This window comes from Theobroma cacao, chromosome 1 (assembly GCF_053813885.1).
Source record: "Theobroma cacao isolate CCN51 chromosome 1, ASM5381388v1, whole genome shotgun sequence".
Classification (NCBI taxonomy): Eukaryota; Viridiplantae; Streptophyta; class Magnoliopsida; order Malvales; family Malvaceae; genus Theobroma; species Theobroma cacao.
Window position 1 is genome coordinate 13,106,167 of NC_142639.1, and position 22,276 is coordinate 13,128,442.

At 35.7% G+C, this 22,276-nt stretch overlaps 3 protein-coding genes across 6 annotated transcripts; 1 reads left to right on the top strand and 2 right to left on the bottom strand.

The window, feature by feature from the left end:
* Positions 1–3,542: 3,542 nt before the first annotated feature.
* On the top strand, positions 3,543–6,350 carry LOC18612435 (uncharacterized). Of its 4 annotated transcripts, none has more exons than XM_088802932.1 (5): positions 3,543–3,700; positions 3,803–3,873; positions 3,999–4,082; positions 4,295–4,338; positions 5,961–6,350. In XM_088802932.1, the coding sequence occupies exons 1-5, from the start codon at positions 3,598–3,600 to the stop codon at positions 6,058–6,060; spliced, it is 402 nt and encodes a 133-aa protein (XP_088659058.1). In that variant the 5' UTR covers positions 3,543–3,597; the 3' UTR covers positions 6,061–6,350. The 4 variants fall into 4 exon arrangements, with proteins under 4 accessions (XP_088659058.1, XP_007049292.1, XP_088659059.1 ...); XM_007049230.3 differs by having other exon boundaries at positions 4,002–4,082; XM_088802933.1 differs by lacking the exon at positions 5,961–6,350 and adding an exon at positions 4,587–4,703.
* Positions 6,351–6,582: 232 nt separating this feature from the next.
* On the bottom strand, positions 6,583–8,410 carry LOC18612436 (glucan endo-1,3-beta-glucosidase 4). Its single transcript, XM_007049231.3, has 3 exons — positions 7,780–8,410; positions 7,237–7,488; positions 6,583–6,835 (listed from the first exon to the last, which is right to left on the bottom strand). The coding sequence occupies exons 1-3, from the start codon at positions 7,844–7,846 to the stop codon at positions 6,801–6,803; spliced, it is 354 nt and encodes a 117-aa protein (XP_007049293.1). The 5' UTR covers positions 7,847–8,410; the 3' UTR covers positions 6,583–6,800.
* Positions 8,411–8,538: 128 nt separating this feature from the next.
* On the bottom strand, positions 8,539–21,388 carry HK2 (histidine kinase 2). The gene is made up of 14 exons (XM_088802931.1): positions 20,251–21,388; positions 18,907–19,182; positions 17,666–18,157; positions 17,123–17,398; positions 14,283–14,452; positions 13,947–14,159; positions 13,677–13,863; positions 13,447–13,498; positions 13,135–13,364; positions 12,914–13,012; positions 11,689–12,356; positions 10,558–11,064; positions 9,727–10,116; positions 8,539–9,290 (listed from the first exon to the last, which is right to left on the bottom strand). The coding sequence occupies exons 1-13, from the start codon at positions 20,644–20,646 to the stop codon at positions 9,867–9,869; spliced, it is 3,816 nt and encodes a 1,271-aa protein (XP_088659057.1). The 5' UTR covers positions 20,647–21,388; the 3' UTR covers positions 8,539–9,290; positions 9,727–9,866.
* Between the last annotated feature and the right edge of the window lie 888 nt (positions 21,389–22,276).

The following is a 22,276-nucleotide window of genomic DNA, read 5'->3' on the forward strand; positions in this document are numbered from 1 at the left end:
GACGAAGGAGGGGTTCTTACGAGATATGTAGGTATATTCAAATCAAGAATAGAATATTTTTTTATGTATTTATTTTTTTTATTTTATTAATACTTTTAAAAAAAATAGAATTAAAATATTTTTTTATTTGTTATTTATTTTATTTACTCACCAAGTAGTTTTAAGTTTAGTTGGCTATTACAAATAGTTATTTGCTTAGATCCTTAGTATTTTTTATATGGTATTAAAATATAATTGTTCTCTCTTGTGAAATTTTTTTTTTCTATGGCACAAGAATCAATAGAAACCGAAGTAAAATTTTCTATCAAAACTATGAACAATGGAGTCAATACAGGAGCTTCTTCAACGAGATTGGTTTTGCTCACTCACTCACGTACTCCGTGAAGCTAATAGCTGTACAGACTGGATGGCTACCAACCACAATAATTTTTCATTGGGTCTTCATATATTTGAGACTCCTAGTCTCACTATTGTTAGCTAATAAATTGTGCCTTGAGGCTGGATGGCCTAGACTTTTGTAATGTTTCTTCATTAAGTAGATTTTCCCATTAACCAAAAAAAAAAACAACCACTTTATTATCATTTAAGTAATTCTGATAAACTAATGGCACGTTTGGTTCGCGGAATAAATAAGAATAAAATAAAATAGTTATTACGTGATAATAGAATGAAGTGAGAATAGAATAGAATAAGTATTACGTAGTTTGATATGATGAATGGAATAGAGTATGAATAATTATTATGACTTATTACAATATTTGGTTGGTAACAATAATTTTGAAATAAAAAAAATAAAAAATAAAAAGATAAAAATACCTTTTATTATATATATAATTATTTATTTTTATTTTATTTTTAAATATTAATAATTTATAATTAATTAAAATATTAATAATTTATAATTTAAATATCAATATTTTAGTATAATTTAATTATTAATATTTTAATTAATAATATTTTATTTATAATTTAATATTATTATGATTAAAATATTAAATTTTTTTATTTTTTATTTACACTCATTAAAAATTTAATAAATAAAACATTAATACCCTAAAATATTAATATTTTAATATTTTAATCATATTAATATTAATAATGTTTAAATTATATATAAAATATTAATATTTTAAATTTTACAAATAATTTTTTCTTTTTTATTTTATTTTTTTCTTTTTTTTTCTTCTTCATAGGCTGGTTGCCGGAAAGGCGACCAGTGTAATAAAACACCGATCTGGTGCACCATGTGGCCGGATCTGGCCACTACGACGTCAAATCGACGCTTCCCCACGGTTGGATCTGGCCGTGGAGTGCTAAATCCAACTGTGGGATCTGGTCGGGAAGCACCAGATCCGATGCTTCCCGCGGCCAAATATGGCCGTTGAGTGCCAGATCTGGCCACTACGGAGCCAGATTAGCATTTCCCCATGGTTGGATCTGGCCATGGAATGTTAAATCCAACCGTGGGATCTGGTCAGGAAGCACCAGATCCGGTGCTTCCCGCGGCCAGATCTGGCCGTTGAGTGCCAGATCTAGTTGGATCCCCGTTTGAATCTTGTCTGACCATATTCGAACATGAAATCGTCGTCTCCTCCGCTATCCCCACCGTCGCCGCCGCCACCAACATCATCTCCGATGTTGAGTGCCACTTAGAGAAAGAATAAAAAAGGAAAGAACATGAGAAGAGAGAGAAAGAAAAAGAGAAAATGAGAAGAAAAAATTGTTTTATATGGACCAAGTTGTAATTTTGTAAATTTAATAAAAGTATTTTAGTCATTAAACATTTTAAAGCTATTCCATGATTCACGGAATAGATAAAACCAGGGGGAGAGTCGAGAATACTTAAAGCAAACTTCTCCCCCATTTTAAAGAATACTGATTCTTAAGGAATTTCTATTCCTTATACAACTTTTAAAACCAAACAAGGGTTTAGGAATTGGCTGGGAATAAAGGGGGAATAACATAGTTATTCCTCATACCAAACGTGCCATAAGTGATTTGTTGATATCCCATGCACCAAAGGGACCCAACTATTCAACACAGAAAAAAGCTATTGTTAATGCTTTAAGATCGAAACACAAGCCGATATTTATGGATAGAAGATTACCGAAACTAAAAGAAAGAGATCCAGAAAAGGAAGAGGTTAACGAAAAATCGCCATGTCATTATATGCAATCACCAAGTGGAAGGACAAGGAAATGAAACCTCTCAAATGTTTCTTGTACAAGGAGCCGCACCTGATGCATAAAAAGCTCGTAGCCATTATAATGGACAGGGAGGATACAAGCAAAGAAAGTGGCAACTAGCATGTAAAACGACCCAATGAGCAGTCGCACATAGGAAGCCTAGTGTTGCACAAGTGCACAAAACAAGATCATTTGAGGTAAAGATGTGTGAGAGGACGACCGTGCCATAACAGTACATCTCTCAATAATGAAGGCATTGTTGGATTGAGTGAGAGAGAATGTCACAGCTCAAGAGTTCAGACCAATCCAAGTAAGCTAGGCAGTCTAAACAAGCCAACTACAAAAATGGGGTTCATTCTCCACCAACTTGAGGAAGGCACAAGGCGAGAATACCCATAATATTGATGGTAAGCTTGATGGAGTTCAAACTCGTCACCCACACCAATTTGAGGGAAATTGTTACGAAATGTACGAGTATCTTCAAGTCAAGGAGATAATATTTTCTTATGTAATATTTATCTATTTTCCTTTTAATTTACTCATACTATAAAGAAATTTATGATTAAAATACTTCCTTATTTGTTTTTTATTTTATTTGCACACCAAATAGGTTTAGGTCTAATTGACTATTATAAATAGCCCTTATGTAATTTTTTATTTTCATCAAGTAATCAAACGAATTAACTATCAAGCAATTTAGTTTTTTTACTTAGATCTTTGATTTTTTCTACAAGAGTAAAGAAACAAGAATGAAGATTCAGTTGCTAGAGTCGATTTACATGATACAAAATGGTGTGGTTTAATCTTGATCCTTGAAGAGCACTAATGTGAAACAAGGAATTAAGGGTGGCAGCTATATGAAATTCCATTTAGGTACTTTGATAATTTTTTGACATTATTGATTAACACGATACAAGCACGATATAAAGTTAAAATATGTTTAAATTTAAAATATCAATACAAATAAGATACGATAGTTTTTTATTTTAAACTGATTAAACTCATTTAAGTCACGTATGACACTTTTAATTTATCTTTTATCGTATCAATTCATATAATATGATTTATTTTAATGGTTTATGATTTATGATATCATTTAAATAAATTAATTATGTTTAAATGAATTTATCATGTCATAATCATGTCCTATAAAATTTTAAATTTGATTTATTTAATAAATCATATAAACCTTGTCTTGTCTAACACGTGTAATTAATATATTAATGTATTTGTTTCAAATTTTGATCCAATTAATTAAAAGTTTAATTAATGTTAAGAAAGAAGAAAACCAAAATGGCGGGCAAAAAGCGGAAAACCATATAAACGTATGCGTTTCAGCCGTAACTAACGGCGTCGTTTACCTCCGTCTTTGAGAATAAGAAGTTTGCTTGCTGCAGCACGGATCGTCATCATGCTACCAGAAGTCAAAATTGAAGAAAGAAGAGACTCAAGAGAGTGTATGAAAATTCCTGAAATGGATCTTCATCACTGGCACAAAATTGCTGCTGTTTCTGGTTTCAACTTCTTTCTCTAATTTTTTCGATCCTTTCTTTTTATAATGTTCTATATTTATTTATGTGTTTTTCTTCTTTTTTTTTAAAAAAAAAAAAAACCAGGGATAGCAGCTCTTGGATTGGGCACATATGGGTTCCATATGTTCAAACCTGAAAACCCCATTTTCAAAGAGGTCAGTTTTGGAATACCCATTCCATTTTTTCACTCAAAATTTTCACGTTTTAATCTTTTTGTTGCTTAATTTTTTTTTTTGGTTTTTTTCTTATTTTTTGGTGCAAAATAATTGAATAATAAAAGCAGGTATGGCAAACTGCATCTCTTTACCACTTGGTTCACACAGCTGCTCTTCTTGCTGCCCCTGTTACCAAACGCCCCCATATTGTTAGTCCCCTTTTTGCCTATTTATTTATTTATTTATTTTCCCATTGGTTTTCCTTGCATTGTTCGGTTAGCATTGTTGAAAACTAATTTATTGTTTATTGAGTGGTTGTTTATTGTTCTAGTTATGAGAGACTAATCAAATAATGCCCTGAATTTTATTGCTCCAAGTTGAGTTAGCATTGGTTTAAGAGCTCTTGTATGTTATGTTTCAGTTTGGAGGCCTTCTGACTGCTGGCATTCTTGCTTTCTCTGGATCGTAAGTTGCCCTTCTCTTTGGTATTTATTGAATTTGTAGTTTTCATTTGATAAATGCTTCATTTGAAAACAAAACATTTGGTGAATTTGAAGTTACTTGAATTCCATTTATGTTTGTGAAGATTACATATGTTGGGTTATTTTTGGACTTTTGCCTTAACACTTAGGACTCTAATCTCACCCTTCTCTTAAAAAGTAATGCTTTTATATAGGCGGGAGAGCTGCTTATATTTTCTTTTCTTTTCACAGTTTCAATCTTGCTTGCCATACAGAAGTTAGTGATGGTTTTGAATGGACTGGAGTTTATGTTTCATACTCTGACAAGTGATGATAAAGTAATAAACGATGGAGGTGCTCATTATAAAATTGAGGAGAAACTAGTAGGAAGTCAGCGTTTCGCAACAAATGCTTTTATAGCATCTTTTATAGTTTTGCAAATTTGAACTTTGTTAGCATAAAAAGACTTGTGCTAGGCTGTTGCAAAATACATTTTGCAGCAAAAGAGTGCACAATTTGTTGCAAATACCTTTTGCGTCATAACTATTTGCAGCAATTTATATCTTGTTGCCAAAAAAAGAGAGAGACTTTTTTGGCACTATAAAAGGTCTGATGCTGCAATAAGTTATTGTGAACTGTATTTCGCAAGAAGAATGTATAAATTTGCTGCAAATAAATTTTGCATCACAATCATTTGCAGCACCCTTACAGCATTATTTAAAAATTTTTGTTGCTGAATGTCAGATTCCTTGAAGTGTCAGGATGTGTTTATGCTGTAACATGAAATTGTTCATGGTTCTGGGGATGTCATCCATTAGTAATGCATTGAATAGGCATAGCATCCTGTTAATGATATTTATAGATTATAACACCACTCATTCAATTGCACGAGTTCTCTGTATCTTTTGTTTAACTAATTAAAGCCCTAGTGATTTGATATACAAATAGAAACTTTGAACAGTTACTTGGCAAACAGGTATTATGCATCAGTATGAATAAAAGTAATCAGTTGCACACGCTTATATTTTGTCTTCTGTCCAAGTTGCATCTCCCCTGTAAGATTGTTCCAGTGACGGGTTACAGTTCTATCATGCTTGGTTGTGTGACTCAAATACCTATAGAAGGAAAGTACTGAACTTGACACCGGCATTCCTCCTAATTTCTAGTGCTATTTTTTTCCCCATCCAAACTGTATTTGGAATGTTGGGTAAATTTATTTGATACTAGAATGAGCTTATTTCCACAAAGGGGTTTTCTTCTCGCACGCAAAATATCATTCAAAGCAACTAGGACCCATTTACATGATAACTACTTTGAAGACTTTTTGCATGGAAAAAGAAAAATCCCTGTTTTGGGAATAGGCTGGACCTTGATACTATAATGTAAATAAAGATGTTGGAATTGAATGTTATTTAATATCTTCTGATCCTTCTCATTTCAAGTGCATAATTTTGGATAATGTTGCATTTGCACTTTCTGAGTGTCATTTAAAAACTGTTTCTCCATTCTGTGCTTTTCAATGAAACCATCTTTCAAATGTGTTTATACCACCCTTGAATTCATTCAGGTGCAGAATTTGTATTTAACTATGGTGAAAATGTAATTAAGTTGTTATGGACTGCGTAGGTGTTACACTGCAGCGTATCTCGAAGATAGAAACTATTCTGCCCTAGCTCCATTGGGCGGCTTTGCTTTTGTTGCAGGTTGGGCGAGTTTATTATTCTGAGGATTGGAATGATCTTAAAAAAGACTTATGCTGTCGCATCAAGAAGTTCCCAACTTGAGGCATATATGCTTTGGGATTGAACAGTAGCTTGGTAATACCTTTCGATACTACTTGTCCTTTTGTCTTGCCATTTGTTTATAATATAACCTCTGTATAGGCACTTGCTTGTTATTGTCTCATCAGATGCCCTGTGGATGGATCTAAGAACTATACTGTTACATAATTCTCACTCCTTTTGGAAGGGAATTAAAAAAAAGTAATTATCAACATTGCCTTGTGCGTTTTGTTTTTGTGGCATGTGTAGAATTTGCTGTTTTCCGGCATGATCATCCTCAGTCTATATGGTATAAACATGCTTTTAATTGTTAATTTATGATCATAGGACAAAATTTGGTTGTTGAAGTATAAGAAATTATGCATTTTCTGTTGCAGTTGGACCCCCAGCAAATGAGTAACTTTTGTTTTTCTTGAAATAAAAAAAAAAAAACATTAATCCAGCAAATTGAAAGAGGAAAAATGGGGAACCAGTCTGCAAGATAGTCAATAGTTTTCAATTATCACAAAATCAATCACAATGGCTGAAAACAATTTCTACCACAGTATTGAAAGCCTTCGGCTTGTAGACAAGAAATGGTAAATCTCAACGCATGAATGCAGAGGTAGAAGTAGAACGAGGAACAAACTCGACCGAGGAAGGGATCGACATCTGATTTTATGACATGAATTGATTTGCCTCTGGATCAGGGAATGAACTCATATTGACAAGAATTATAACCTGCAGGTAAATACATGGAAGAAACGTTATTACCAAGGGGAAAAAGAAGCTGAAAAAATCAGTAAGGAAAATTAGTCATTAAAGCATAAAGAAGAAGTTTGATTATAGACAAAAGGAGTTAAGTAGTGAGCTGTTATTCACTTTTGCCCTTATGCCTTTATCTTCTTTTCGCCTTTTGCGTCAGCTAATCCATTGCTTTAGTATCGTTGAGATGCAAGTTGCTCCGTAATGTTCTCTAAACGAGTAAACCAACAGCAATCTCACATGACTTGCACTTTCCAGGCACGTGGGAGTTGCTCATTTTCTATATGTTTAATCAATACGATGATTTTTTAACTATATATTGCAGAAGTTTTCATGCGATATAGTAATTGAAAGGAGTATCTTTGTTTAATGCTTACTGGGATCTAGTTCTGTAATCATGGCAGCTCCTTTGAAGTAGCAAGATCCGCCTTTGTGCTTGAACTTTTGGAAGTAATCGTTGAATGCGTAGGAAGCGTGGTTTCTCATAGTGTTAGGAAAATAACAAGGCTGGTTCACCTGAATCTTACTGCAATCTGCACCACCTTTCCCGCAAGCCCAATCCAGGGCTGCCTGCAACTCATCATCTGGAGTCTGTTCATCAGCTATGCACCATTGCTCAAACTCCCCTACTGGCATAACAAGAACAGGAAACAGCATTTTAGAAAATACAGCATACAAGATTGCTTTATCTTGTCTCAATGCATCAGATAACATTTCTGGCTTAGGAGTTTTCTGAACTAGGAATAACTACTTAAATATGTGACTCTGTATGTTTGAAAATGTACCCTGGTTTTTTCATGCTAGGATTAAACAGGAGATGTATATGTGGCATAGAAGATTAGAGCAGAACAAACATGACAGTTTGTTCATTTGGAGGTTGAAAAACAGAACTTTAGATTCTAAGTTAGAAAAAATCATGCCTGATTTTTGAGGAATCATTGACAGCAACAGCAGAAGAAGCGTTATCCTTATCAACAAGAGTGACATTTTTTCTGGGAGGGAGTGGTACTCAATCTGGATACTGGGAAAATGATCTATCCACTGAGAAATCTCATGACCGCAAGCAGCCAATATCCCTTATATAGTGTGAAAGGCAGAAACATACTAAGAATGTTGTGGTCTTTTAGGTTTGTCCCTTTGCAAAATGACGTAGTAGGAGCCATGTGAACTCACGTATGGGCTTCATGTTGGCTCTTCTTCTAACTTTATGACAAACTAGACATAAAGGTATTCCCTGTAACAAAAGCAAAGCTCAGTGTGGATGTGTACCGAAGGCATTCAATTTTTACTGTGGGGTTCTTTTCAGCAGCTAGCACCTGGTCACTGCCTGCCATGTTATGGTGAACCTTTTAGAAATTCGACCTCAGAGAAAGGATGGGATGTTTCAAGCAATCTTCAACTCAGAAACTGCTCAAATACTAAATATTGGAAGCAGTGTTCCTAGTATGCAAAAGATGAAAAATAAATAAGTAAATAAAAGAGCAAATGAATGATCTTTGAGGAACAAGAAGGGCACTTCGAGCAACAAGCTTAGATTTTGACATCATGGATGCAGAATCTCCAATTTGACCGTCCACAACTAAGCACACTGTGATGGCTGAGAAGGCTTTCATGTGACCAGTTCATAACCATATCCACAAGTGCTGGGCAACATCATAAGATAAAAAGGAGAGAACAAGTTTACCAACTCTAATCAAATCAAGCAATTGATTACTTACAACCACCGCAAAATTACATGCTACAACTAGTTTACACTGATTGTACCAAGAAAAGGAAAAGAATACTAATGGACAATGGAAAGTCATGGTTACAACAAGGGGACCTCTTCATAGCAAACAACCAAAGCACTCAAGACTCGAGGAACACAATCTTTCAGCAAAGATACCCATATGCGTTGCCAGCTTTAATTTCTCTGATGAGGGAGTTTGCTACTTGCTCAAGCTTCACTGAATTTCCAAGTTCCAACCAGCAACATTATTTGTCATATCGCCCTTTTAAGTCCATTTGAATGTAAAAGGGTAACATACTAACATCTCAAAACGCACATATATGAGTCGAACAGTATGAATACTTCATACCTTGATCCATGTACCTTGTGCAGATTGTCCAACACAAAAAGCTGACAGGACGGATTAAATTTAATCACTCATTTTACAAGAGCTTGAAACGTGGAAACTCTACATAAAATTTTATTGTTTGGCTTACAACATATAAAATATGGGGGCGAAAAAAGAATGGAGGCCACTTAATTACAATTAAATAAAAATTGGTCGGTATGTACAGGAAACGCCACCACTTTTTTCCTTGTCCTTGGCAAGTGATCATATATTAAGCCAAGTGGATGACTACCGAGGGGTCAGAAGAATTTGATTACTCTTCCCTGGTATTCAACACACTTGAAAGCAAAACCATGGATGCAAGCTCAGCATTCCTGAAGATAAAACCCACACCAACATAATCAAATATTCTGAATTCATGATTTCGTACGTGATATGTACATGAAGAAGCAAGTTTTTATCACCTTCAAGAGAGAAAAAGAACAAAAAAATGAAAACCCACAACAAGAAACATAGAAGTTGCAGTTTATAGATTAAAGATATGAAATAGGTTTGCTAAAATGAGTACTTTGAAAGGAGATTTTTGAAGTAATATTGAACCAAAAAAAAAGGAAAACTAGAGCACAAAAGAAAGCATGTTTCCTGGAGCTAAAAGAACACAATATAAAACGATTGTGGAGAAAATTGAAAAAGGAGAGGAAGCCTTGTCGAAGTACAGGAGTGAAGCAATATACAAGAAGCACACATGAAATATTAGGTTACTACACATTCAATTTAGAACAGAAAGATAAGAGTGATGCTGAAAATTACCATATTTTAGACGACCACTGGTATGGGGCAAGACATAGGTCAAGTGCAGCCTCGTGGCAGTTATGGCTTGTGACTTGTCAGAGAACCAAATGACAAAGGGGTCAACCTGGACAAAGAAAGTTCAACCACCTCCCACTCTATCAACCAGACTCAAAAAAACTTGCAACAGCTGAATAAAGTTGCTCTTCCTCAAAAGGCTTTGACACATAGCCATCCATCCCACATTTCATGCACTCTTCATTTGTAGTTTGGATGACATCAGCTGTCATTGCTAAAATTGGAATGTGCCATTGATGCACATTTCCGTACATCTCAATGGATGCTTCTCCAGAAACAATTTTTTCATTGACCTCACTCTCCACGCAGCGGATTTGCCTAGTAGCTTCAAACCTGCATAATATTTCGAGTGTTAGGATTGTTAAGTACTCTAATTGAAGAAAAACTGAACAGGAAACTGGTCATAACATATTATCAGTAGTTAAGAGCATTCATGGCATATGAGATCTCTTCCCATTTAGAACATATCTCGGAGATGCACCCACAGGTAACAAGTTACAACAAAAATAAATTACAGTTCACCAAATACCTTATTGGACTAAGAATCTATCAAACAAATCAGCTTGTTTTACCCCATCATAACAAAACCCACATAACTGGTTTTGGAGAAAGTTAATAATTATATTGCCTCATATAATGCATGCACTTAGTAAATGCATCATAACCACTGTTGCTTGACATTAAGGCCTCTTTTGGCATAGTTTCAAGTGTATGCTGATATGAAGCAAGCATAAAACTTGGCAGAGTAAAGTTAAAGGCAGTTAGATTGATTACCCATCCATTTCTGGCATCTGGAGATCCATGAAGCAAGCATCAAAATTATGGGGTGGCTTAAGCTTGTGCAGTGCATCCTGGCCTCTTTCCACACAGGAAACAATTGCTCCATATTTCTTTAAAGCACCTTCTGCCACTCTTCTGTTAACCTTATTGTCATCAACCACTAAAATCCGCTTTTCTCGTAGTAAGCTCCCAAGCGTAGACATTCTCTCTCTATGTACTTGCTCCTTTCTACCATTTCCAAGGGCTTCTTGGAAACAGGCAATCAAGACACTCAACCGAAGTGGCTTCATCAGCACATTATCTACAAAAGCAGCAGTCTTAAGCTTGGAGCGCTCAATCGGGCTCATGGAGGTAGCCAAGAGAAAAATTTTTGGAAGGTTTGTCGAAACATCTACTCTGTCATTTTGCCTATGATCTTTGAGCAAAGATCGTAACTGAAGAACTGTTTCCTGATTCCAAACATCTTTGTCAATAAGAATCATGGCCAAATGTGCAAATGCACTGCAGAAGAAACAAAGGAAAATGCATCAGCGAAACCAAGAAAAATTTAATGGTGTGACATTAACCTTTAATTCAAATATCTAAACTAAGTGTCTTCAAATTCTTGTTTTTGATAAGTCAGCAAGCTTATTATTGTCAATATTATACTTATAAATATTGAAGCAGGTGAAAAAGGATATAACACACACACACACACACACACACGCATACATTACCCCAAAAACTGTTGCATTAAAGGTAACTCTCAAAAACTGCAGCGTAAAGTATATATTAAAGTATAGTGTGTGCACGTGTGTATTAGATTATCTTTATATGAACAGGTAACTCTCAGAAACTGCTTCATTAAAAGCCCTCAAAAACTCCACACAGCTAATTAAAGTGCACATGTTGGTTTTCTAGTTTATATCAGCTGTTCAGATTCAGAACAATACCTAGAGTGTTTACCGTGATGCATGTTAGTTAGAGCAAAATATTGCAATATTGATCTATCTTTCCCTAAGGTCCTTTGTGTAGTGATTAATATTGTAAACTATTCAAATAAGAGCTTTCTAATATGGAAATATGTTCGTGTAGAATATCAAAAGCCTTCAATCTTCTAAGTACCACCATAACTATTCTATCTACCTTGTGCCACAAGTGCTTGACAGATAGGTGTACGCTAACTCCATACTGGAAGTTATATCCACAGATATTCCCAATCTCCGAAGATGGTATCTTGTAACCTCAGCTCGGATGCTTCTATTATCAATAATCAGTGCTCCCAAACCTTGGAACTCCGAAATCACTGGATCATATTGCTTCCACTTTGAATCCAGAGAACTCGCTTCACCTTTTCCAAAAGCTGCAGTGAATGAGAAAGTACTGCCAGTGCCAGTTTCACTCACAAACCCGATCTCCCCATGCATGAGTTGTACAAGACGTTTGCTGATGCTCAATCCTATTCCAGTCCCACCATAATGTCGTGAAGTGGAACTGTCAGCTTGCACAAAAGGAGTGAAAATTCGATCCTGTGCATCTAAACGAATTCCCACACCTGTGTCCTCAACTGTTACTAGTAATTTAATCTTTTCAGGATCCTCCATTGAGTCTTTGCCATTTAGTATTGTAAAGTTCTCCCAGCTTCTCCACCTGTCCACCACTGGAAACCCACTTAACGTATTATATGTTTTGCTTGACATGTCTTGAACTAAGTTCAAGCCTTGTTGCAGCACCTTGTCTCCCACATCAAATGCACCCTTCACTTCATCTACCAGATGCACTGAGACAAAAATATGTCCCTTATCCTGCGTGAACTGCAATTTTAAGGAGCAATAAATTAGGGAACACACTCAAGCAACTCACCATACAATTACAAAGATCTGAAACTGGGAATAACAGATGAACCTAAATATTCATCTGATTTCCTGGATTTCTAGTGCAAGTTAAACATGAGAGAACCATGGAATGGTGAATTCCGTGCATTCATGAGTTGAAAACCTTGGCTACATTAAGTTACCATATAGCTGCATTCATTTTTAAAATTATTTTAAGCGGTAAATATTAACAATCAAAATTGTGTTCTTCTCTCATTTGCAAAGAATATTCTACTTTAAGGCATGTGTTGTCCTGGGAAAGTCCACCTCTACCGCTATCAACTAATTAAGTCATCAAAACAGGGTCAGAGCCAAACTGAACTTAATAGGATTGAGAACCTGACAAAAAAGATGAGGTGATAGCCTCCCTCAATTATCCGCAAGAAAAATGCATCCAGTTCAAGTACTTATTATTTTCCTAGTCTTGTGGCAATTGAAGTTTTAATTATATGATGAAATTGAAAGGGAGAAAACAGGGAAATTCAAACATAACCAACCTTAATTGAATTTCCAACAAGATTTGTAATTATTTGCCGAAACCGCCCGGGATCACCAACAACAACTTCAGGAACCCGATCGGATACATAAACTGCCAACTTCTCATGTTCAAAGAACACAAACAAACAAGATTATGCAAGGAAATCAAGAAAAGCAGAAAGACAAAGAGAAATCAGATGAATTTTAAAATATATATAGTAGAGGAATATCTTGATTTTACCTCAATCCCTTTATAATTAGATTTGTCTGAGGAAAGTGAGAGGACGTTATCAAGAAGAGTGCGTAGATCAAAGGGCACATCCTCAAGCTCAAGCCTGCCTGATTCTATCTTAGCCTGATCAAGGACCTCATTTATCAGTGAGATAAGATCTTTCCCACTAGCATGAGCAGTCTCAGCATAGTCCCTTTGGATCGCATCAAGCTCTGTATCCATCAGCATTTTCAGCATACCTATGAAAAGAAACATAAGTATTATGTTAGTTTTGCTGGAATAGAGAATTATATTTATACAAATGAAAGGCTTTCTAATCACCTAAAACACCATTCATCGGAGTCCTGATCTCATGGGAAACAGTTGCTAGAAACTACAAAAGGGAAAACCGTTAAGTTAGAAAACACTGCAGAATTACTCCTTTATAGCCATTTTTCTAGGAGAAACTTTTACATGCAAAATGGAAAATCACTAGAGAAAAAAATTTTCATACAATTAAGCCAAATTTCTAGAAAGGAGGGAAACTTGTTAGCTAGTGGTAGCAAATGCACCTGAGATTTGGCCACATCTGCAGCTTCAGCACGAGCTTTGAGCTCCATCATCTCACGGTAGTCATTCTCTACTTTTGCAATTCGACATATAGCAGCATGGAAGATATGACCGACAAGCAAAGTAATAACTAGGACTCCTACTGATGCATTAATTGCTGTCCAAGGTAACGGGGGTTTTTGCTTGAACCTACAAGAGAAAAACACTTGAGAAAATATACCATCCTACACCTTTTTGCCAATATTTTCTTTTTAATTTTTGGGAAAACTAACCTGCAGTGCATCTCATGCTTCCTTAATGGATCTCCAAAATCAAGGCTACTGACATGCAGTAGGCCAGTATCAGTTACATCAGTACCGTACATGCTGATGGCAGCAGATGCATTGGTTGTGTCGTAAACATTGACAACAATGGTTTGCTTGCTGGCAAGTTGGTGCAGAAGCTTCTCCACCAGAGAGGGGACATCATAAGACGCACCCAGGTACCTGTAATCGAGATTCATCATTGAAAAATTTTCTTAAAAAATAAAAATAAGCTACTTCACAACAATAAAAATACTTCTCCAAAATTATTGTATAGAAAATCAAGATAATTGAAGGGACAATTACCCCACAGTAGCTTCAGTTCGTTGCCTTGGTGTAGCACTTGGAGGCAAATCCTTGTTATAAACAGCAAATGTGAGAACAACACCAAGGTGATTGGATTTTAACAGCTTAAAAGGAGATGTCAATACTCCCTTTCCAGTTGCCCTTGCCCGCAGGATGTTCTCACGGTCTTCCTGTATAACAGTAGAAAGAGCAAATTACCTTAGCATTATTGGCTAAATGAAGAAGAGAGAGAATGAAGAAGTAGACACACTTCTAAGGAGTGTTCTTTTATGTGTAAAAACCTTCAGCAAATGGTATTCAACATTACAACTAGGCAAGTGAGCATGTATTCCTACTAGTGGGAACCAACTAAAATAGTAGGCCTACAATTTTAACAGGACAAAAGGGATTTGTTGATTATTAAATCTTATATTTGGTCTCTGAGAAAAATTGAATTGAGTACTATGATTATAAACACCATACCCCTATCAATTTCGTCCTCCCTCCTAATACTTGTGTTTCCAAGCTTGTCGATCCCTTTGCCTATTACGTTCATGTTTTTGCGTTGAGATTGAACAAAACGTTGTTATGGATAATGCGGATCACAGAATTGTTGCTACTGTGCATTGCATGGCTGAGAAATTTAGTTTTAGTAATATTGTCACAGTATGAACCCATCCTGAATGTTTACTGGATAGCTTCAAGAAATTGCATGCCACAACCATTGAACCATTTTCATCATTCAAAAAACTTGAAATTATAGCAAATTTACCCGATTGCCTACTCTTTAAATGTTAGTACTGCTTTCAATGGGGAGGATATGAACCAAGGTACTTTAAAGCCTCCTGCTCTGTTTCATAGTTTTTCTGCAGGAATTTAAGGGATTGCAGAAATGCTGGATGATGAACTTGTTTCTTCCTCCTGAAATGGGATAATTTGCAACACCTCCATTAGGTTATTAAGCTTTACTTATAGGAAGGGTTATTCTTGAAATTTCCTACTTGTTAAGAACTTGAGTTACAAGGGTTCTAACTATCAATACTTTCTATTTTCATTCAGTCACACTTTGAATTTGGGATAATTAAATCCTCGTCTTTCCTCTCTCTAGTTCCTTTCGTTCTCCCTTTTCTCCCTCTTTCATATCTTCTTCCTCTCCCTACTCGCTTTCTTCTCCCTTGCTGTACCAAGTACTTTCATACCACCTAGCAGGAATCATTCACAGCATAGCAGAGATGCCCACAGAATCCCTTTTTTCTTTCTTCTAAATTTTATGTTGCAAGCTAATTAACAGTTTTTTTTGTTTTTGACTCTTTCTAGAAGATTTAAGGTCTTTTATCTTTTCTTTTCCCAGTTTATATTGTTTTGCTCCAGATGTTTTAGCTTCAAAGGTCAAGAATTAATTGTTATTAGGATAACAACAATGGAGAAACTGCATAAGCTTTTTATATTTGCAGTCTTTACAGCTTAAGTATTATCACAATTCAGGAAGTATTTTGTTTCTTTAAAGCTTATCATGCGTAACACTTCCTTCTACTTCGGATATTCCTAGAATGACCTAGTGAGGCTAATAGTTAATAGTTATTATTTCACACCCCTTGATTATGGTCCAAAACGAAGAATACAACCAGATCTCAACCCGTAATTTCAAACCTCAGATTTTAGTTACTTCTAACATCATTTACAAAACATGACTATAGTTCATTTGCTCTAAACCTCCTACATCATCCACATCACATCTAGGAATAGCTCCATGTACTAGCCCTATGTCATTCTGAAGCCCCCAAGATCATGTGAAAGTTGTGGTCAATCAATGTTGAGAGAAATTGAAAGTGGAAGAATGCACTGACAACCAAGAAGACAATGACAACATGGTTCACCATGAAAGCCACATTGATAAGCTCACACAGACGATCATTGTCTATCTTGTGTATTATCATTGTCTTTGGGCCTTTCAGTCCCAGGCAGACCCAATAGTCCAAGCAATACTTACACTTAATTGATTCCAAGTGCAACGCTTAGGATCATATTTGGCAAATTTATTGACCACAATGACCTTCACTACGAGTTGATTTCTCGAATTTGTCCTTCTCATGGTTCAACTGATTTTTTTCTAAAATTCCAAACTCAAAGGTGTCTCAAAGGCTAAAGGACTTCATTCTTTCTTGTCCATTTTGGGTTGGTACAGCACTAATGCTTCCCTATGATTCTCCTCACCTTCGCACAAAATTTAAAACTGATATCTAGTTAAAAGGTGCCTAACTTTCCTGTCAAAATTTTAAATAAAGCACATGGCACACACATACCAGCTGTATAAAACAATATTCCAGCAGCATCACTATCAAGTAGTGTAATTGCGAATCCATGAAGCTTTTTATAACAGATTTTGTAGGAGTACAACATATAATTTGATTAATCACAAAATTTAATGCACGCTTGCAATCATATAGCTTGATCTCCATTATGAGCTTCAAAAGAAACTAGGTTATATCCAATAGACAAAATTCAAAGTCAGCCAGATAATGTAAGAGGGCAGTTCTAAGAATGGGAAATGGATGTGTGTCTGTGTCTGTGTGCACGCATCAGCACAAATGCATGCTCACACACACTTAATGCCAGCACACGTGCCCCACACAAACATAGATAGCTCTAATTGAGAGTAAGATAGTTTTACTCGAAAGTAAGTATTAATAAGAAGTAATGACAAATGCACCCTTAATAATGTGTCAGAATTTCAAATAAAAACAGTAAAAAAGATAAAAGGAAGAATTTGACCCTTTCTTTATTTTGTTGTTTGGAAGTGCAGAGGTTGTTTATAAAAGGAAATTAGATAGAGATTGCAGCCTAAGGTAAACAAAACATACCTTTCCAGACATCATGTCAATAGAAACAATATGAGACACAGTTTCTTGTGAAAATATTACTGGTGCATATTCATCTTTAATGGGTGCAGGATCCAAATTTTCTGTCAGGCAATCTTGGACCAAAGTCTGGTCCTCAGTTTCCATTTTCTTTATTGTCCATCCATGCTGCTTCTCAAACTGCTCCCTCTCTGAGTGAAGAACTTTCAGTGCATAAGCGACACCACTAGTAAGTGGCCTCTCAAAAGCTGTTCTTTCAGTATATTCACCAAATGTTTTCTGCAGATTTTAAATTAGTAGTTCAAGTCAACATACAAGTAGAACTAGATTTGTCTACTTGGTAAGCCACTGACTTTCATATACAATTCAAGCCAATAATTATAGTTCCATAGTGGTTGATTACCATGTCAATCAGTTAATCGAAGCAAAGTGATGTAAGATATACAGTATAATGGAGACTTGCCATCATCCATTAGCATGGTCTTATTTATATGAATTAAATTAGAAAAGCATTTGATATTAAGGTCCAAGCATATAGAATATGACCTGATCAATAGCAGATGGATGCTTCCCATGGTGAAAAGTGGATACGAGAATAGCCAACGCATGAACATGATTCATGCTAACATTGAACTGATCCTGCAACATCCGTGCTCTTTCATCACACATGTTGGCAAGTGTCTCTTCTCTCCTTAAAATGATCTTTTGGTTTAAATGCCAAAATAACCAGAAGGATGTAAAGATCCCCACAAATACAAATGTTATTAAGAGTTTCTTTCTCCACTTCCCTGCACCTTTAGGAGGGCTCTGGGTTTGCTGCTGCTTCTGTTGCAGCAGCAGCGGTAGTTGCTGAGCCACAGGCTGCAGCAGAGCTGGCTCATTCTTTCTGTTCCTCCAGAGCTTCAAACGAACTCCAGGAATCTTCCAGCTCAGTATCACTCCAACAAGAAGCAACCAACATCCTTTCACCATACAAAATGACAAGTTCTCACAATTGTCTTTTGATTCGACTCCTAGTGCACTTCTTTGTGAGATGTTCTGCTTAATGACAAACCAACCAAAAAAAAGTAAATTTAATAGCGTTATTCATGGATTCATGGATATCTGGATTTGGCATAATCCCAATTATTTAGCACTTTCAACAAGCAATTTCAGTATGTTTATCTATACATAGACGACCCAGGCATTATTGATTAACGAAAAGAGTTTGGAGGGGCAAAAAATAGGCATTTTCCATCCTTTTGTTTTTCTTTTGGATAAATGCCATTTTACTTCATGTTCAATTCACATGCATATGCTTGACTGTATGATATGTATGGTCCTGACAGTTAAGTTCACAACTCATACAACAAATTTCATTATATCACTCATAAAGATAATCAGGATTCAGCAACCAAGGATTGTAAAAATTCATTGCATTCCCTTAGTAATGGAATTGTCTTTAACATTTTATGTTGCTTCACTCTACACATAATAGTTTTAGGAGCACATATAAACCTAACTAAATCAGCATAAATACATCAGCTTCTTTTCAGAAATTTTGTGCAGCCAAAAACAGCTCCACAAGTCTAAACAACTCATTTTTTCATACCATTTATTTAATAGCCACGTATGGTCCATTCTTTTTCTTTTTTCTCTTTTCTTTTTTTCTTTTCGCTCCAGGGGGAAGGGAAATAAGTTACAAAATTTTTCCCATCAGATAGAAGAATTATTTTAGCATTAATTTTGCTTTTGAATTTAAAAGGTTGAATATTTACTGCAGATGTTTTAAAAAATCTGGCCGCTACCTTTCCACCACTGTGATGCTCCCATGATACTAATGAAACTGCAATTTGTGAGATAAATGATAAGGTATCGTGCTCCAGCAATGACAAGTCATGCTCGCTGGGAATATTCTCAACTTGGACTGGGCATTGATCCTTAAGTTCTGTATTTCTTACAACCCACATCTGCTGCTTTTTGAGGTCTTGGTGCTCTGAACACAGTACCTTAAGAGCACAGGCAATACCATCACTTGATGGCTTTTTAGGTCCTGAATCTCTGGTACATTCGAGGAATTTTATCTGTAATAAGCAGACTAATGAGATAATGAAAGACATTACATGTAGAACATCTAAGACATTCATCTTTGCAACAACATTTGTAGTGAGAAAGACGGTGTTCAACTCCGCAACAAACAAAACCGTGTGTCATCATTTGAAAAGGGGAAGATAGAGTCAAAAACTCAATTCATGTGGGAACTAAAGCATCATAAGTTCATAACCTTTCTATAAAATTTAATATACATAACATGAAAACCTTCCTTTGGCTATAAATGGCAGGATACAACTATCTTTATGCAGACTCACTTACCTTTTCACAAAAGAAACTTCAGACACTCCTGATCTCAACCACTTACATAGGTTTATATACTGTTCAAAGTTCTCTATGATGTCAGAGAATAAGGAATCTGTAATTTATCAAGTTATAAATCATAAAGCATTTCCTAGCAAGAAAAGATCTAAAGTATGCTTTCTCCAGTGCTTGCTTCCATTATTTCATAATAGGACAGGTTCATACAATTCCACTCTATCAAAACATTCAGATTATGTAATTCTGAAGGAAAAAAGGAAAGAGACTTAGAAAACATTTCCTTTATAAAAGAATTCTTTTTGAAGAATAACATCGTAGCAGAGAAAGTGAACAATTCAAAGGGATCTCACCCATCAGGCTTGAATGAAAATGAGGAGTAATGCATGAGTTTAAACCACTCTACATATTTAAATTTTAGGAAGATTGTACTCGTTTTTGGGAATCATTTATTCAACTATACGAGGCCAGGATAACAGGATAAGAAAATAGGTTACCATATCATAATCCCATTTTCAGATTCATGGTTTCAATGCTTTCCAGCACAACTACAATTAAAACTAAGAAAAACCAATTACCATCGTCGACAAAGGAAAAACCCGATAGAACAAAGCCACATTTGTCTTATCCTATTATATTTGCCGAATTCAGCCTTTATAAACCCAAACAAGAACCTTCTTAAAAAAAAAGTTTTTGTCAGTATACACTAATTTCAAACTAAAAACCAAACAAATTAAACCAAAAACAGGGAAAGTCTAAAGCTATCAAAGATACAAAATTACCTGATCTGATTCGTAGAAGAAAGAAGCTAGAGCATGAAACTGGTTCTTGCTAACATTGAAATGTTGGAGCAAGATTCTTGCCTTCTCCTCACAAGAATCAGGACTTTTCTCATTCCTCTCCGAAGCTACACTATTGAAACTCAAGAAAAACCAAATAATTCCTGTCGAAACAAAGCCTAAAAGCCAGAGAAAGAGAAGGTTTCTCTTCCATTTCCTGAAAGAATTGGGCCCATGCATAGTCTCTTTTGCCTTCTTCAGCCTGAAATTTGCTGATAATCTACAATTAGAACCAGAAAGCTTGCCGTTCATAGACATCTTGACCAAAGCACACTTACGTATTTCCCCAAGGAGCCTTGAGAGCTTCACAAAATTCCCAGTTCCAGAAGAACAACTCATGAAAATAGAACCTCTAAGGTGACCCCAAGATCAAAATTCCATAGCAGATTCAAATTTGCCAAAATGAAACCAAGAAAATTCTTCACCTAACCAAGTACACAAACTCAGCAGAAAACTGAGCTCATTTCTCAACAAAAACAAGCTCCAATTAGCACCATACCAAGAAAGCAAAGTGGTCCAAACTCCAAACCTCTTTGCCTTCTCTCTTTACCATCCACTTTATAGTTCAAATATGAGGAGGTTTTTTTTTCTTTCACCCATCAAAAACCAAGCCTTTCTTTTGAAACAACACCAAAAAGGATTAGCAATCATGCCAAAACAAACAATCTGAACCCAACCCAGTGTTTTTTTCGGCAACCTGTAAGGGAATCATTAAATGAAGTAAGTAAAAAATTTGGCTTTTTTCTATGCCTAGCTCTCTCAACCTTGCCTCAAAATCTGTAAGACCAAAAGAAGATATCAAGATTGTAACTTTTTTATAAAAAATCTCATCTTGAAACCAAAATTTTGGACTTTAACCCAGTTGGTTTCTAAGATAACCCAACTGGAATCAATCATCAAACTTTGGATAAAAAAGAGGTGGGTAACTTCTTCTTTTTCCCTTTTAACACTCCCACTGGCCCCAGCTTTCTCTCTATACTCAGTTTGGTGTCCAGCATTTGAAAATGAGGTTCTTGGGGGTACATGATTATCTCATCATCTAGTGGGGAAGGTTTTAGGCCCCAAAAGCAAACAAACTCCTACATCAGAAACCACCCTTCCAACAACAACAACAAAAAAAAAAAAAAGTATTCTCCTCTCCCATTTATTTGTTTTTTCATTAATTTATTACTTAATATCACATCAAAGTCTTAAACTTTTTCACCACTTTCATTTTTGTTTTTTTGGGGGACTTTTTTTTTTTATTTTAATTTCTGAGGGTGTCTTTTGCTTTTTTGTGAGTTGAAAGAGACTGCACCATTCAGCGTTTAAAGATGGGGGGGAAGGGTATTTGTTTTCTCTGCTGTTGTGCAGCTCAGGAATACGGATTCAGACACAGTATCGAAGCGAGAGTCAGAGTCAGACACTGTGGAAGGCTAAATTTGGTATTTCACATCCCCCCATAGAAGCCACGCCAGATACCCCTAGCCTTCCACTCTTCCACTTCAGACTTCAGACTCCAGTTTTGAAAATTTTTACACTTTATTTATACTTTCTATTATTATCTTTTTGCACATAAATTGTGATCAAAACTTCTGCTAATGATGGCAGCATCTATTCCGTGCCCACAAATAAAAACAAGGAGAAAAAAAAAAAGAGCGGAATAAAATGGGAGAAAAAATCGGCAGTTGCTACGGCTAGTGCTAACATGCGCACGGGGGGGAAGGGGGTTTAATGTGTGCACCATTCTTTATGGGAATATTATTGATGATGTGGGCATCAAGGAAGATGTTTGTCGGCTATATACCTTACCCACCAGCATTAAACAAATAAGAGAGAAAAAATTATAAAATGACAATGCCCTAAAGCAAGGATTAAAATAATCATTTTATATCAATGTTATGATTAGTTTGACCATTATTACACTGATATTTTATGCATTTTGAGTTTTGGACTTCGCTCAACTGATTCACGCAGTTCATGTATGGGG

Excerpts from the sequence above, each read along its gene's own strand:
- LOC18612436 (XM_007049231.3), bottom strand. The coding sequence starts at position 7,846 with ATGTCACTCTTGTTGATAAGGATAACGCTTCTTCTGCTGTTGCTGTCA. Across the intron at positions 7,489-7,779 it reads AATGATTCCTCAAAAATCAG|TAGGGGAGTTTGAGCAATGG; the intron begins GCATGATTTTTT and ends TTGTTATGCCAG. Across the intron at positions 6,836-7,236 it reads GATTACAGAACTAGATCCCA|GTTATAATTCTTGTCAATAT; the intron begins GTAAGCATTAAA and ends ATTTACCTGCAG.
- HK2 (XM_088802931.1), bottom strand. The coding sequence starts at position 20,646 with ATGAGTTGTTCTTCTGGAACTGGGAATTTTGTGAAGCTCTCAAGGCTC. Across the intron at positions 19,183-20,250 it reads TCTTCTACGAATCAGATCAG|ATAAAATTCCTCGAATGTAC; the intron begins GTAATTTTGTAT and ends TGCTTATTACAG. Across the intron at positions 14,160-14,282 it reads CGAACTGAAGCTACTGTGGG|GTACCTGGGTGCGTCTTATG; the intron begins GTAATTGTCCCT and ends TCTCGATTACAG.
- LOC18612435 (XM_088802932.1), top strand. The coding sequence starts at position 3,598 with ATGCTACCAGAAGTCAAAATTGAAGAAAGAAGAGACTCAAGAGAGTGT. Across the intron at positions 4,083-4,294 it reads TTACCAAACGCCCCCATATT|TTTGGAGGCCTTCTGACTGC; the intron begins GTTAGTCCCCTT and ends GTTATGTTTCAG. Across the intron at positions 4,339-5,960 it reads ATTCTTGCTTTCTCTGGATC|GTGTTACACTGCAGCGTATC; the intron begins GTAAGTTGCCCT and ends TGGACTGCGTAG.